This window comes from Dermacentor silvarum, chromosome 5 (assembly GCF_013339745.2).
Source record: "Dermacentor silvarum isolate Dsil-2018 chromosome 5, BIME_Dsil_1.4, whole genome shotgun sequence".
Lineage (NCBI taxonomy): Eukaryota > Metazoa > Arthropoda > Arachnida > Ixodida > Ixodidae > Dermacentor > Dermacentor silvarum.
This window is the reverse complement of record NC_051158.1, coordinates 88,742,634-88,759,733: the sequence shown is the minus strand read 5'-3', so window position 1 is coordinate 88,759,733 and position 17,100 is coordinate 88,742,634. Positions and strand designations below refer to the sequence as shown.

Genomic DNA, 17,100 nt, shown 5'->3' with positions numbered 1-17,100 from the left:
CCCTCTCTTGAGGGTCATTACAGGGAGGGAGCACATTTTGCATACAGAAGTTTACACACATACACACTTACATACCCGTACATACACATATATGTATATTTAAGTAATACAACCAAACAACAAGACGTTTAATACAATAATCATAGCTAAAGCTCAGACTAATCATCATAGTAAATCAGATAAATGTACATCAAGTAAACGCATGCGTTTATTATCAAGTAAACGCAACTCAAGCGAGGGGAAGACAGCGGTAATGATTAACGAGCAAACTGGGGTACCCGATGCTCCAGTTGGCATTAAAAGGAAGAAACAGAACTGGGCAGGTGATGCAATGCGGAGAACCGATAACCGTTGGTCTATTAAGTGTCGCAGAATGGGTGCCCGGAGAAGAAAAACGCATTCGAAGAGCACAGAGAATTAGGTGATGGGATGAAATTACGAAATTTGCGGGCATAGGATGGTGTTCAGCTGACGCAATGCAGGGGTAATTGGAAATCGCTGGCACAGGTCTTCGTCCTGCACTGCACATAACAACACGCTGATGATAACAATTTTGCCACACTGCTGGTAGGCATACATCATCAACAATGTTACCTAAGAGGAAACCTTTATAGACCGGCCAATATTTTCGTGTGCAACATTTGGCTCATGTTAAAGTTATCAATGATAGCACTTGTATCCCAAGAAGCTTACATCGAATTGTCAGAAACCATTGACGAGAAATCCATTCGCCGGCTCCTACGGCAACCGCCCGCTTTACGAAGGTTCATTGCTTTATTTGAAATACCAATTACGCGATTTGACATTTTACCACGCCCGCGTTTGTATGTACAGTTATAACCAGTATGAGAGGAAACGGGGAATTTGTAGGCAATGATTAATCCTCATCGGTGGATCAGAACGCAGCCTATGTTAATATGTGACAAGTAGCTTTCCCGTCGTGTATTTAGACGAATTAAGCGCACTAGTTCATGGCGCATGTGCTTCACCACTGCTGCCCCTTGAAGCCAACTTGCTTACTCCTCTTCGTGTTGTTCAAGGGGTTACACAAAGTCGGCACGGATCCTGCAGTGTTTCATCTCGCTACTACCTGGTGCTTAGCAGCCCAGTGCCATAGCCGCTAAGCCACCACGGCGGGTTATTTTGGTCATGTAATGTTTATGTTTGTGGCTTCACCTCTCACACGCAATGACGGAATGCTGACAGAATTACATGCAACTGTACTGTCTGAAATTTTGACTCAGTAATGTCACTTGGACGAGGTCAATGTTCAATTGGTGTTTGTCCAGACGTGTGGCGAGGAGAGGTGTATGCTGTATGCAGACATATGTATGTTCTAAACCATGTGACGTGTAACCGGTTTACAGGTAAGAGAAACACCCCCGCCGCCGCCGCTGCCAGGACAGCCGCTGACGCAGCAGAAGCAGCACAGAGGACAGCCGCCAACGCAGCAGAAGCAGCACATAGGACAGCCGCCAACGCCGCAGAAGCAGCAGACAGGACAGCCACCAACGCCGATGATGGAGCCCGCAGGGCCGCCGCCGTCGCCGATGACGCAGCAGAAGCAGCACAGAGGACAGCCGCCAACGCAGCAGAAGCAGCACAGAGGACAGCCGCCAACGCCGCAGAAGCAGCACACAGGACAGCCGCCAACGCCGCAGAAGCAGCACACAGGACAGCCGCCAACGCCGATGATGGAGCCCGCAGGGCAGCCGCCATCGCCGATGACGCAGCAGAAGCAGCACAGAGGACAGCCGCCAACGCAGCAGAAGCAGCACACAGGACAGCCGCCAACGCAGCAGAAGCAGCACACAGGACAGCCGCCAACGCCGATGATGGAGCCCGCAGGGTAGCCGCCAGCGCCGATGACGCAGCAGAAGCAGCACAGAGGACAGCCGCCAACGCAGCAGAAGCAGCTCAAAGGACAGCCGCCAACGCCGCAGAAGCAGCACGCAGGACTGCCGCCGACGCCGCAGATGCAGCACGCAGGACAGGCTAGCAGTAGCTTAGCAGTAGCCTAGCAGCGGCCCAGCAGCAGCAGCAGGAAATGTACAATAAACGGGAGGGTCCACAAAAAAAACTTGGCTTGAAAGCTGAATTGCCGTTATTTGCATAAACATACAATTTATTGATGATTTAATGAAAGTGCCACACAGCAATTTGAGGGGCCTTAAGACCCAGTCTGAGGGCAGCAGCGGCAGGCACAGGCACTGATCCAGGACCGACTCCACAAATAATCTAATGCAATACAATGCTGGCTTGGACGTGCGCCTGCACAAAGAAATGCAATATAAGAAAACACTACCAGCCATAAAAACCAGGAAATCCGCAGTTTACACATGAGCGACAAAAGCAGTAAAAAAAATGAAGCCACAAATTTAGTCATGTTCAAATATCGCTGAAGAACTCATACAAAGGCGAAACCGGACAAGAAGTGAAATCGATGTTGTGCGTAAGTGTTTTTAAAAGGCGTGGTAAGCGATCATGTAAAATTTGAAAAGCATAGTTAGTGTGAGGATGCGGCACATGTCAGTGTTCAGGTGACCGTGCGCTGTATTCTGTTCTGTTTCTAGTTACCTGCGCCATGAACGTAATGCATGACAGGTTTTGCTTCTCGTGTTTACGATAGGATAACGACAGCCTGAAGTCTAACAGAGAGTGCAGCGTAATTTTAACTTTTTGAAGAGAGAGAGAGAGAGAGAGAGAGAGAGAGGAAGACGTTTATTTAAAAAAATGTGCATGTTTTAAAATGCAACTCCCGTGGTTTTTCCGGTGAGCTGCCTTGATTAGATTAATTGTTTCACTCCTAATAAGGTAGATCAGCAAGCTGTCATATATAGTTTTGCGGTATTCAGGGGTCCCTCTTGGAAGGATACAGTCATTTAGTGTGACGACTGAGCTCTGTAGCCCAGCAAGGCAGATTCTTCGCAGTGAGGATAGGCCAGGACATGGCCATAGCAAGTGGTGTGCTGTGGCTGGGGCACCCGTGGTGCAAGTTCCACAGGTGGGGTCAAGCGACTTGTCAGTGTATTGGGCTTTGAACGCAGGCGTGACTGCGGTGCCGGTGCGTATAGACGGCGGAGTGCCACGCGTTCCCGGGGTGGAAGCCCAGGAAGGAGGGGGTCATGGCCTTCGGGCCGAAGCGCTTGTAGAGCAAGCTTTCTATGCTGACGGAGCTGCAGTTGAGCATCGACAGCGTCGACATCTTTTGACAATCGGGCTGCAACGGAAGCGGGGAAAGGAGAATGGGGGGTGGGTAAATTTGCTCCCCGCGCTCGCTGATAGGTGCAGTATGAGCATCTGCTCGAACATTACAGATAGCACAAGATACCTTTTTTCTGAAGCAGAAATAATCGATTTATGTTGGTAGCAGACGTAGTACTCCACACCAGACAGCCGTAGTGTCTGACACAGGAAGAGAGCATTCTATAAGAGAATTTTGACATTGCGTGGCGGCGGTTTTACACTGAACAGTATTCCAGCGACTTTTCATATGGCTGTGAAAGGACACACCTAGCGTTTCCGCAGACCGGACAAGCTCAGTTCTTGAAGAGCCTATTAACATGTCCATATCTGAGATCACACATTTATTTTTGGCTTGAAGTAAAATAGCTTAATTGTTTTCGGTATTAATTTTTTAACCAGTGTCCTGTGACCATCTGCATATTGACACGTAGTAGTGACGATAAATAAAACAGTCGCAAAACTGTGTATGACGAAACTGGTCGTTTATTGGGCGAACCTGTGCCCACAAAAGCAAGCTACACTAAAAGCACAACGATAGCGGCGAACACAGTCGGCGATCGTCGAAAATCTCATCAGCGGCAAAACGCATCGGCTTTTATACCTGAGTCATCGAAGGTTCCAGATTAATACCTGGTGCCCGCGGGTCTTCCAGAAAGTTCTAGACAATTGGCGTCGGTCATACAATCAGATAACACAAGCGTCGGTGAAAACAGGCACCGGAAAGAAGCATCGATAACGTTCTAGAAACTTCCGATACAGGCGCGTTCTGCGCCGAGCGATAGCGTTTAACATTTGTTAGCCGGTGAAAGATAAACATGTATACCTGTCAATATTTTAGCAAGGACTTCTTTCCTTGCTAAAAGCAAGGAGTTCTGTCCTTGCTTGCGGTTAGAATTAGACTTGCAATATTGTTCGACGTAAAAAGCACGGTAGTATCACCTTCGTAGATTATGTATATTTTGGTTCACTATGCACAAGAACAATATCATTTACATAGAAATTGAAAAAAAATGGGTCAAGCATGCTCCCATAGAAAACTCCAACTTTTACTTTCATGATCTGGGAGCAGATGCCATTAATTTCAACAAGTTGGCTCCGCTGTTTTAAATAAGATTTGTCTATATCTAAAGTGATACCACAAATACTGTAGTACTCTAGCTTCTTTAATAAACGTTTATGATTAATATAGTCGAACAATTTACTAAAGTCAATTAGAATCTAGAGCGTGAGCAGATTTAATCATAGTTTCTCAATGTCAATTCCATTTGTCCTAGTAAGGATAGCTGGGCTGACCTTTTTCTTCGGAAAGCACACTGACAGTCAGTGAACAGGTTGTGCTGTTTTAAGAAATCTTAAATACGCCGAAATATACTTTTCTAAAGTTCATCAGAAAATATAGAAAGCATAGAAATAGGTCTGTAATTAGATTTCTCAGTTTTATTACGATTTTTGAGCAGCGCAAGAACTTTTGCGATCAGCATTTTGGCACGAAATACTCCAGATACCAGGCAGAGGTTGTAAATGTGTACTAAAAGAGGCACGATAAGGTCAAAGATGTGTTTTACAGGTGTAATCTGTATATCATCAATGTCACACAATGTAGAATTACGCAACTCATAAAATACGTGAATTCAGATTCAGTAGTGGGATATAAGATGCTGTCGGGGGCATCTGGCCTGTACACAACGGTGGGCATTTTTATCTACACATATACCAGCTGGGCTGGTAAAAAATTATTAAAACAATCGGGTAGCACTTCATGCGGGCCTTTAAATATCTACCGCCTTTAAATATCTCCATACTTGTACTTTTGTGAGGACGACGCTCGACTTTACATAATTTTCACTTCGTTCGAAGTTTGCCTACCATTGTTTTGATAAGGTCTGAAGTGTTTCTATTCATAGGAGGTTTTAGCTTTCCGAAGTTCATTTGTTAGCTTATTACGGTAAAGTTTATATGTATAGAGGTCGGTTATATTACGCGACTTAGCGAAATAATTAAAGAGCATGTTCTTGAACTTATTTTGCGAAACGGGTCATCCGTGATTCATGGTTCGCAGAGGACAGTTTTCTTGGTAACACGTGCTCAAAGACCGCAGAAATTCCTCATTCGGCATACTGTGTGGCATATACATCACTCCAGTTGAGTAATCCGACCTGATTACGAAAATATTCTAGACGATTTTGTGTAATCAGTTGCATGGGTGAAAGACGCTGTCCTTTCTTTTTGGCGCATCATTTAAGACCTAAAAAATGGGCATGTGGTCGCTCAGGCTGCACGAAAGCACGCCTGCCTTTTTGATGGCCGTAGAAATATTAGTTATAAACAGATCCAGGCAAGTGGACGCGACACAGGTTACTCGTGTTGGCACGGAGATAACATTTGGGCATCCATGCGACTGCTGGATGCTCAAACATATGAAATTCCCGAATCAAGCGAGTGTGAGCTAACATATCAATGTTAAAGTCGCCACCCCATATGCTGTCATTGTTATACATAAAAATTAAATTATTGGGTTTTACGTGGCAAAACCACGATCTGAATGTGAGGCACGCCGTAGTGGGGGACTCCGGAAATTTGGACCACCTGGGGTTCTTTATGGTGCACCTAAATCTAAGTACACGGGCGTTTTCGCATTTCGCCCCCATAGAAATGCGGCCGCCGTGGCCGGGATTCAATCCGGCGACCTCGTGCTCAGCAGCCCAACACATAGTTATACATAGGAACATAAATAAAGAATTTTTGGAGGAAACAAGAAACACGGGTTATTCACATCGGGTGGACGTTACAATGCTGAGTGAACGCTCCTGTCACACAGAAAGGACAGAGCCTCGTAGTAATCGGTGACGCATGAGAATTCTTCGATGTAGTCAACATCAATATTGTCGCGAACAAGTGACCTAAAACCACCACCACGAGGAGCGGTCCTGAATTCATTGAAACATTCATAGTGAGCCAGATGCTGAACAAGTGAACTATGGTTGTATCATGTCTCAGATAACATAATGAAGTCAAATTGAAAATAAGGCTGCTAAAGAACGCATCTAGCTCATTATGTTTGCTTCGAACAGACTGACAGCTTAAATGAAAGCATTAGGTGGATAGACTGTGTGGCGAGTGGATGTAATTATGAAACTCAATAGGAAGTACCGATTCTGCACTACATATGGTGAACTGATGACTTGCAGGTTGACCCATCATTTCAGACTGTTAAGGTCAGCTGCATTCTCTACCACATGAGCAGTGTTACCCTTTTCCTTCCTAATAAGGATATTTCCACCACGGTGCCAGACGAAACGAAAATTATTTGCTTTCGCCCATTCCTTAGCCTTGTTAAGGAGAACCCTTGTATTCGTTGTCAAGTTCTTCATCAGAAATAGGCCACATTGAACAGACGGAAACAATTTTCTTTTTTCTAACCACTTATCTCGTACCATCTGGTTCGTAAAACGTATGATGAAAACAGAAATTTTATCCGCCCTGGCTGGCAGCCTGTGGATTGCAGATATCGATTGGTCTAAATAAGGGGTCTTTACGTGCCAAAATCACAATATAATTATGAGGCACGCCGTAGTGGGGGCTGCGGAAATTAGGGCCACGTGGGGTTCTTTAACGTGACCTAAATCTAAGTACACGGGCGTTTTCGCATTTCGCCCCCATCGAAATGCGGCCGCAATGGCCGGGATTCGATCCCGCGTCTATCGATTGGTCATTTAGCATGTCTAGACTTAACTTGGATGCGATAGCATTAATTTCAGAGAGCAGGCATAGGTCATGAATATGCCTAAATCCATGAACCTCGAGCTTCAGCCATCTGCTTTGGTACTCGAGATTACTTACAGAAGATGGAATGCGCTGCAGTTCGGTGACAGAGCCCCCTGTTTTTTGGAGCTTTGAAACCTTGACAGTAAGATATTTAATCTTGCCACCATGCCTGGCCAGGTCAGCAAGGACGACATCGTATTTGTCATACATGAGCTTGACCGATGTTTCCAGGTCGTGAATTATCTTTTTCAAAGGTAGCAGCTCGTCAAGCTTTCTATTCATCTCGAGAACAGAGAAGCGACAGAAGTATCATCAGCACCATTGAGACATGGCGCATTTGACTCAGCCTTTCGGCACTGTGTGTATTTCCAAGATCTGTTGTAGTCGTTAACTTTTGACCTAAAGTTTTCTCTGAGACTCTACCACAGAGCCCAAATGGAAAAGGCCTAAAATTCACAGCGCATCATGTGCTTAGAATCAGATGACATGTCTTCCATGCATTTTGCGCAGGTTGTATCGCCGAGTTTGTTCACTGCAATTTAAAAGCACAGCTATCTGTGCAGAGAAATAGTAATTTCTAGAGAGCAATGGTAGTAGCTAAGAGCACATCAAGCACAAATAATACCAAAGAGCCAGCATGGCAGCAGCAGTGGCAGCGTAGGCCAACATGAGCGTTGTGTTACAATAAAGACCAAATATTGACACGTTTACTTGTTTATCTTTCATCAGTGCCCGCTTATCACCGGATAATGAATGTTAGACGTGTCGCTTGGAGCAGGACGCACCTGCATGTATCGGAATCGAATGTTATCGATGCTTCTATCCGTTGTTTGTTATAATCGACGCTTATGTAATCTGATTGTATAAGCGATGCGAATTGTGCAGTACTTTCTGGAAGACACAAGGGGCACCAGTGATTACTATGCAACCTTCGATGAATTTTGTATAAAAGACGATGCGCTTGAGCCACAGATAAGATTTTCGACAACCGCCGACTGTATTTGCCACTATCAGTGTTCTTGTAGAGTAGCCTTTTTTTGTGGGCACAAGTTCGCCGAATAAAAAGATAGTGTCATCACAATATAAACAACCAACCTGCAAGAAGTTCATAGCAAATTTAAAAAGCGTGCAGGCCTCTCCCCTGCCACTACCAGGGATTCCGAAACCTTTAAAAACCATACTTCGCCAGAAAGCAACCGCATACAGTCGGCCAGACGGTGCGGAAATTACGCTCGCGTACCTAGACTTTTTTACGCTATAGCGAAGGCCAACGTGTAAAGCTGTAAAGCGCGAACAGGTGCGCAGTCCAGAAAAAGCTAGCGTATTCCGCGACAGCGCCGAACAATTGCGGACAGTTCGCAGGCTATCAGTCCTGCAGTGCAACTAACACATTCACGCCGCGGATAAATTGAAATGTTTGCTTTAGAGTCTTGTGGTGCATAGTGCAGTCTGTACGAACCAGCTATTTTAAGCACTGGCATGAAGTAAACTTTGCACATTTGACATAGATACACTTTTTTCACTTTGACACTACTAATGCTATCGCTATAAAAAGGTCACAGGCCTGTGCGGCACACGCAGCACAGACACAACGTAAGCTCGAGGAGCGCCTCCATAGGAGCTCCCTTTTCGGCACTACGTAATACAGGGTCTTCGCGGCGAAGTCTCTTCGCGTCGTTTTCACGAGAATGATCCTAACTGTCTGCCAGGCGTCGTCGGCGAGCTGCGGCTTGTCCTACTTTCTGCACAGTGGTCTGCTGAGCCCGATGTTGCCTGGTTGCAGCCGTGCGCGTAGCTGTATTGTTATACTCTTCAGCAGCGGTTAATACCTTCAAAGGAGGCGCCATAACGGTTTACAAAGAGTAGTAGTAGTAGTAGTAGTAGTAGTAGAAAACTTTATTTTATGTTTTAAAACGAAGTCTCAGAGGGTGGAGTCCTCAGTCCAGGGCCCCATTTGCTGCTGCTATCCGGCTGGCCCGGTCGATCAGGCATCGCTGGTCGTCGAAGGCTGTGCTGGAAAGAGCGGCTTCCTACTGGGATGGGGAGGGGTTGGGTATTCTAGGTAAGCCGGGTGGTTTGGAGCATTCCCACGTAGAATGGTAGAGGTTTGGGTGACCACCACAGAAAGGACATTTGTCGGGGTACTGGCTAGGGTAAAAAGTGTGGCGGAGAGCAAGGCTGGGGAACGTATTAGTTTGGAGCTGACTCCAAGCGGCTGCATCTGCACGGTTTAGCTTCACGTGTGGTGGAGGGAATGTTCTACGGGATAGTCTGTGGTATTGTAGTATATGCGTGTATGTAAGCGGTATCGTTTCCACCTTGTCTGGGTTGGACTGGTCTTCCACCGGTGCCTGGAGGGTTAGGCCTCGGGCTGCCGCATGAACGCGCTCATTGCCAGGGAGAGACGCATGTCCAGGTGTCCAGACTAGGTGAACTAGTGGAATGTTTTGCTTCTTGTGTAGAATTTTATGAGCGATCGGTGAAATCCGTCCTTGTGCGTAGTTTCGACATGCTTGCTGGGAATCTGTAAGAATATGTATGATCTTATTTGGGGGTTGAGCGCTGATGGCGAGGGCTATGGCACATTCTTCGGCTTCCGTGCAGTTGTCAGTGCGTATTGTGGCTGATAATAGTGCTTCGCCCCTCCAGTCGGCCACCGCTACCACTTTGGCTGTAATGTCGGGGTAGCACGCGGCGTCTGTATAGAAGGTGTCGAGGTCGTTGCAGTATGCTCGGTGCAGTGCCATTGCACGTGCAGTGCACCTGCCTTTATGGTGTTCGGGGTGCATATTCCGAGGTATGGGGGCCACTGTAATGTGTTCTCTGATGTTTGGGGCGATTGACAGGGGCTCTCGTGGGGAAAACTCTGATGTTGGGTAACGTAATTGTCTGAGCACGTGCCTTCCTGTCGATGTACGTTTCAGTCGTTCGATCTGCCCGACTTTCTGGGCTTCGATTAATTCGGCCGTGGTGTTATGCAAACCAAGCTGTAATAGTCTGGCTGTTGAGGTGTAGATAGGAAGGCCTGTCGCCGTTTTCACCGCTGTTCGTATGAGTGTGTCTAGCTGGTTTGTTTGGTTTTGGGTGAGTCGGTGGTAAGGTGCGTGATAGGCAATGCGGCTTACGATTAAAGCATGTATGATGCATATGACGACGGATTCCTTTAGGCCGTGGCGGCGGTTCGTGACCCGCCGGATCATGTGCACTACTTGATTAATCTGTTTCTTCAGTAGCGTCAGGGTATATGTCGCTTTCGCATTGGCTTGAACATGGAGTCCTAGTAAGCGTAATTTGTTCACCTTATTTACAGGTTCACCCTCGATAGTCACCGTGATGTCAGGCGGTAGGTGATGTTTCCTTTGGAGTTTTTTTTACTATAAGCAGTTCTGACTTTTGAGCTGCGGACGTAAGTCCCCCTGCCCGTGCATATTTCTGGGTGACATCGGCTGCTGCTTGTAGTGCGTCCTGTATTTCACCATCTGAGCCACTGGTGGCCCAGATGGTGATATCATCAGCATAAAGCGCATGCCTAATTCCCGGTATGGCATCTAGTAGTGTAGGTAGTCTGCTCATAGCTATGTTAAATAGCACGGGGGAAAGCACTGACCCTTGTGGCGTGCCCTTTCCCGCAAGAGGGAAAGAGTCCGAACGTATATTTCCGATGCCTATAGTCGCAGTGCGCTCTTTAAGAAACGCCAGGACGTAATTGTATAGTCGTCGGCCACACTTTGTTGCCGCTAGATTGGTGAGTATGAGGTCATGAGCTACGTTATCAAACGCGCCTTTCAGGTCTAACGCAAGGATGGCTTTGCTTTGTTGAGTGCTGATATGGTCAATTAGCTCTTCCTTAATTTGCAGTAGTACGTCTTGAGTGGATAGCCCCGGTCGAAAACCGAACATTGTGTGCGGCAATAAGGCTTGCTCTTCTAGGTACGGCTGAAGTCTTGCCAGGACGACGTTTTCAAATAACTTTCCTATGCATGATGTGAGCGAGATGGGTCTCAGTTGGTTTAGAGAGGGCTGCTTGCCTGGTTTTGGCATCATTGTAATATCGGCGTGCCGCCATTCTTGCGGCAGCGTGCCCTCTAGCCAGTGGTACTGAAAATAATCTGTAAGTTCTTTTATCGATCTGTCGTCAAGGTTTTTTAAAAGCCGGTACTGTATTCCGTCTGCTCCCGGGGCGGTGTTGTGTACTATTCGATGCAGTGCCGCTCTAACTTCATGTGATGTGATGTCTTTGTCTAATTTCGAAGGCTCCGCATGCGGATAATCTATGTAAGTTGGTTTGGGGCCTGTACCTATGTAAGTGTCTTTTAGCTGTTGTATTATGGCCGCATGAGTCCCAGGTGTCTGTCTCAAGATTTTTTGAAGGGTTTTGCGGCTCGTTGCTTTGGATTGATTGGGGTCGATGAGATTTCTAAGCAGTACCCACGTTTTGGCGGTACCCAAGGTACCCTGTAGTTTGATTACATAGGTTCTTCTAATTGTTTCGCGTTAGTTCGGTTGCGTAACTTTCCGCCTGGGCTGTTAAGGCGGATATCCGCTGCCTGAGCTTGCGATTGTGCTTTTGCTTTTTCCACCTTCTTTGCAGGCAATGGCGAGCCTCCCAAAGGTGTAATAGGTGCATGTCGACATCGGGATGTTCTGGTGACGTGTCGATGATTTTCGTTGTCACACAGAAGTCTGTCTGAATTTGTCGGATCCATTCCTGCAGAGTTTCTGGTTTCAAGCTGCCTTCGTAGGTTTCGTTGGTGCTTTCTTGCTTGCGCCGCCAAAAAGTAAACATCGATACGAGGCACACATGTCACATCTCTTGACCGTCGGCACGATACGTTGCTGCTTAAGATCATGATGATATTGATGGGATATTGGCAACCCCTTCGAAACGGGGTGGTGACAATAGACACCTAGCCTGTTTCAGTTAACCAGGCCCACCTACATACAGCATGCTACAGCTGCTATATGCAACTGGCACATGTCGGCACACCTGGTGGAATATAACGTAACTGCAATGCAGCGTTTGTATGTATCGACGCTACACGACCCTCATGTCACATAGCGTGTGAAAGGGCAGGATATGATGCTAATGATGGTGATGATGATAATTTAATGGCATTTCCTTTGAAATGGGATGTTGCCAAACAGTCACATACCCTGCTTCAATTAATCAGTTATACCATACATGTTTTCATTAGATCAGTATTTATACATGTCCATAATCTTTTATAGCGAAGCTGTATACCTCTCGTTCGTCGGAAAATTTCGTAGCGTAGGGGAGGCGGCCCTGAAAATTTCGGAGCTGGAAGACCAGCTCTGGGCCGTCCGGCAAGCCGAAGATGCCGCCCGAGTCCAAGGACTTCGAGCCGACACCTGAGGCCACTAAAAGCAAAGTGCCGGATCTTTAAATAAAGTATATTTCTTCTTCGTAGCGTAAATACAAAACTGCACACACCATACCAGCTGTGCGATAGCTTCTCCGAGCTGGGGGAGTGAGAGCTGAGAAAGAGCGAAACCAGAGTATAGTCATCATCATAATCATCATCATCATCATCCTATATTTATGTCCACTGCAGGAGGTAGGCCTCTCCCTGTGATCTCCAATTACCGCTGTCTTGCACCAACTGATTCCAACTTGCGCCTACAAATTTTCTAACTTCTTCACCCCACCTAGTTTTCTCGCGTGCAGTAGTCGTAGTATACAAGTAGTGCTTTATTGGGGAAAATGACGAGTATTTCTGCTGCCCAATAGGGAACACAACGCAGCGTCAGGGGAAGTGGGAGATAAAGATGAGAGGAAGGGAAGAGAAGGAGCAGCAGCAGGCGTCTCATCCGATCATGGAGGAGGCCGGTGATGATGGCGATGGCCTGCTGGGGGCGAGCGCTTATCTATGGTTGGTGATCCCGTTCAACTCCACAAACTCCAAGAGGCTATGGAAAGCTCGGAGGTGGGGAGGCGACGGGAACAGGAGGTCGTTGCTTGTCGCCACAGGTAAACTCTGTTGCCTGTAGACAGCGATTATCCTTGAGCAGTGCTCTCATATGCAATTTAAGAAAAAACAAAGTTACCTCTTTTTTAGATCCTGCAAGAGTCACGCATTCCTAAATGACCGAAAGCCAAATGAATCATGTACAAGGTCTATGTTAAGTGGAATTGTAATAAAAAAGGTAATTTGCTCAGGTTGTCCCTAAGTAAACTGTTTTAGTGACGCTGTATTCCAAGATGAGACGCCTACCTGTGTCCCGTCTAATAAATTCTTACTTGAAAGAGTCCGTTGCATATCGCAAGCTTGCGCTGTTTAATTTCTTAATTTACATCGCGGCCACACTGAATTCGCGCAACGATGCTTTGAACAGTTTTCTGAGTGTGATTAGAAGCAGCGATAAGCTTGAAATACAAAATTTTTCGGTGCATTCACTATTTTCTTCTGATCGAGGGGTAGCTATTATTTTTGTTATGCTTGGTTGAATTACTAAACCGAACGAAACAAATTCTGCGCACGAGCGGCACTTGAGTGGGCGTTGAGTCCTGCCCGATCGATCCGTGTGCACGTCATTCACGCCCTGCGTGAGATATTTTCATGTTAGCGAAGCTTAAGCCTGGTACACTTCACTTTAATCCGAAATAACAAATTTCCTCCGCGCTTTGAGTTTTACTCACTCCACTATAAACGAAAATTTAGGGGAGGCAGAGAATGTCAAGCCGCCGGCGCCGCTAAGCTGGGACCGCTGACCGCGGTGCCATCTATCGGCTCCTAGCAGAGCTACTGGAACGCCCGCACGCCGTCGAACATAATCTGGACGCTCGAGCCGGCGCGTGGTGTCAACACCTAAATGTTCTTACACCGTGTGGCTCAGTAAGTGAGCGGCTGTTCTTTCGGAGACAGGAAGCCCATTCTCTCTCGTTCAGTAAGCCGTGACGAACCGTCCCCTCATTGAAATGGGTCGCTCAGGAGCGAGGTGGATCTTTTGAACCGCTCTTTTAAAGAGCGAGTGAGCCGTGGTTCAGTAAGTGAGCGGCGGTTTTTTTCTTTCGGAGAGAGGAAGTCGGTTCTCTGTCGTTCAGTGAGTCGCGCCGAACCGTTCCGTCAGAGCCGGGTCTTCTGCTGGGTTTCGAGGTTTAGATTTCTGACCAACGAATGGTGGCCGGCGTGGGCATACTCGCGCTACTGGCACTCGCTGGCAGTGTGTGGTGTGCGTGGCCGTCCCTTTGGTTCTTTAAGCGTCCTATGATGTGGCACTCAATGCCACTGAAGGGAGAAGTAAAGCAGCATTAATAGGCAAAGGATGGTACCATTCGTTGCCTGCTGCTGTTCGAACGATGTCTCACGATTCTCACTGATCGCACATCGTGCGCTGGTGCAACAACACTTCGAAGATGGTCTTCCGTGTCTTTAAATACAACAGGGGAACGTATAGTTTACGTCCTGGTCTTCATTTGTGCTAATTAGTATAGTCATAAAAGTGTCGCCTATGGCATCCACTTCTGTCCATTTTCTGAGCATGTATCATTAGCACGCCCAGAAACCATGCCAATGAGCTGTTGTGTTGTGATGGAACTTCATTTCTTTCTTTTTTTTCTTTTTTTGCCCTGGCGCAAGGTGGCATGATCGCCGGTACCGTGCGCGCGCTCAAGAGAAAAAAACAAACGAAAAAAAAAGTAACGAAAGATACATCCGGCAGTTTCATGGATCTCTCATATGATTTCTTATTGTACTTTAAGAAATTATTTCGACATTCATTTTGCATGGCGTTACAGCTCATTCATATTATAGTGAGCGTGCGTGTGTGAATAAATGAATAAATTTTAAAGATAATGTAGCATAATTTTTTGTTCATATTTTGACCGGTTTATTTTAAAGTACCACAAAAACAGAAAATCTCCTGCAATGACGATGAAGCTACATATATTTGTTTCCTTAAAAAGTATGTCGCATTCTGCCTGTTACAGTATCATGAGCATTTTATCCTCAATATCAGAAAAGAAAGTTTCCTTACAACTAAGAATCACGACTTGATCACGGAAGATAGCACTGCAGGCACCTCCATCGAAATCAAATTGAATTCCGAGGATAATTGTCTCCGAATACAGTTAATGGAAGAGCCATTCCATGAGCCACTGCGTAGCAACGCTGTTCGTTGATGTCACCTTTATTCCACGAAGAGCAAGCACCGTGGCTGCAGGATGTAAGTTTCATGGCGAGTAGTGCCTCTTCTTGACGCCGCATGCTATTTAACTTTCAGTACTAGAACTCAGCAAGTGTGTGCCGCCCTTTACGGTACTTGTAGCCAGCTGCCTTTATTTACAGGCCAGCGTTGCCGACTTGTTCACGGAAAATATCATTGCTGGCACCTTCATCAAAAGCAGTGCGGAGGTATGTGTGTGGTGTTTATCGCTGTGGTTGTAGCTGTAGCCAGATTGGGCGCAACGCGCGGCTTCATAAACTTTCAGCACGTTTCAGACGCTTCTCTCTGGTGCGAAAGTCGCGGAGACAAAGGCAGATTTCCTGCCGACCTCCGCGAAAACAAGCAGTTTGTGCAGCATCGGGAATGCGAAAGGAGTTCAGGCTAAACTACTAGGCACGAGCGTTGGCAAGTGTACCCAAGCTGTTACTTAGCCCTTAGCGAAAATTACTAAAATTCTCTGTGATGGAGTATGAACAAGCTGCAAATTCGCTCTTTAGTTTATTATCACCACCAAAGAAAATAGGACAGGCTAGTTGAACCTTGCCTGCTTTAGCATTGTCTATTGCTGTCGTTTCCTGACTTTTCTGGAACTGCTTGGCACAGTGTCGCTTCCTCTAAGGCTATTGTTCTGGTGCTCTTTTATTTAGACCTTTGCATGGTCTTTTTCTGCTCTCCAGCTATTCAGATGAACACAACTCTAAAGGAAATGAAATGCAAGGCCCTTCAGGTGAATGTTCAGAACATACTTATGCCAAAGACATCAACTCCGACAAGGGGCGGTGCACCACTTGCATCAAGGAAGGTTTAGTCAAGCACCGGAGACGTACAGCAGCAAAGCAACTCAGCTACATTTTCTCGCCTAAGGTGTCCCCAGTACTGCAAAACCCTGGCACACATGACACAACATACGAGGCGGAACAATGAACTTGCACCCCAGATGTGACGTTTGATGAGTAAGTAAACGATGCATAATACTGTGCATGTTGTGCATAAATGTTCAGATGTAAAGATGCTAAATGTATTAGTGCTCTTTAGGTGTTTATAGTAGAGTGATGTTTACTTGTTTATTGCAAAACAGTGTGACAGGTTATAGATGTGTGTGATGGGTGGTGACAAAAGCGAGACCTAGAGCTGTCCACATCGGTCCTTGGACTGCAGTAACGAATTGCAGTGAAAGATGTGAAAAAAGTTGCAATTTTTTTGAGTGGAACAGCTGCAAAGTGACTATTGCAGGGAAAGTGTAGCAGATCGCGAGTGGTCCTGCATAAGCATGCAGATTGCGAAAAATTTGAATCCTGTGCTAGCAATTATTTGACGAACATGTTCAGCATTAGGTGCACTTCATGATAATGAAGGCAGTGAAGGGTAATTATTGCTGCTAAAAGAGGAAAATGTATGAAGTTTCACCACAATCTTGAGACTGAGTGAGGGAGTGAATTTGTATGAGAGTACCCTTACAAAAATTGACAGTATGGGACGTCTCTTTAAGGTGCGATATGGATGAGGAGTATGCGAAACACAAGGACTACTTTCTTGTATCCCGCAACAATCTGCTGACACTCCTGAACGTATGCCGCGCTTGCTTCTCGACCTCATGCACAATGAGCCTCTCCTGTTCTGAGACACGCATCACAGCTAAGACTGAACGCCCGAATGGACATCAGCACATGCGGGCGAGCCAGCCACTAGCAGGAATGAAACCCAAAGGCGACGTCGGCTTGTCCGCTGCAATACTCTTCTGTGGTTCAAGTGTTGCTGGAACACTCAGAATGATGAGGTTGAATGGGCGTTCAAGTCATCAGTGATCAAACATTTGTCAGTTACCAGAACGCATCTCATTTTCCGGCTGTTACTGCAGTCAGGGCTTTGTTTCATCTTTCCTGAATGCATCTAGCCTGCCACACA

The 17,100-nt window shown here is 46.4% G+C and overlaps 2 protein-coding genes across 4 annotated transcripts in view; both read left to right on the top strand.

Annotated features, from left to right (window-relative positions):
• The window catches only part of LOC119453577 (tol-Pal system protein TolA-like), a 281,346-nt gene extending 279,266 nt beyond the window's left edge, over positions 1-2,080 (top strand). For all 3 annotated transcript variants that reach the window (XM_049668260.1, XM_037715628.2, XM_049668261.1), the window contains one exon: positions 1,368-2,080. In XM_049668260.1, the coding sequence (XP_049524217.1) occupies positions 1,368-1,999 (632 nt within the window). In that variant the 3' untranslated portion in view covers positions 2,000-2,080. The remainder of the gene's footprint in view (positions 1-1,367) is intronic.
• The window catches only part of LOC119453576 (neurofilament heavy polypeptide-like), a 512,698-nt gene that overhangs the window by 448,404 nt on the left and 47,194 nt on the right, over positions 1-17,100 (top strand). The window lies entirely within an intron of this gene.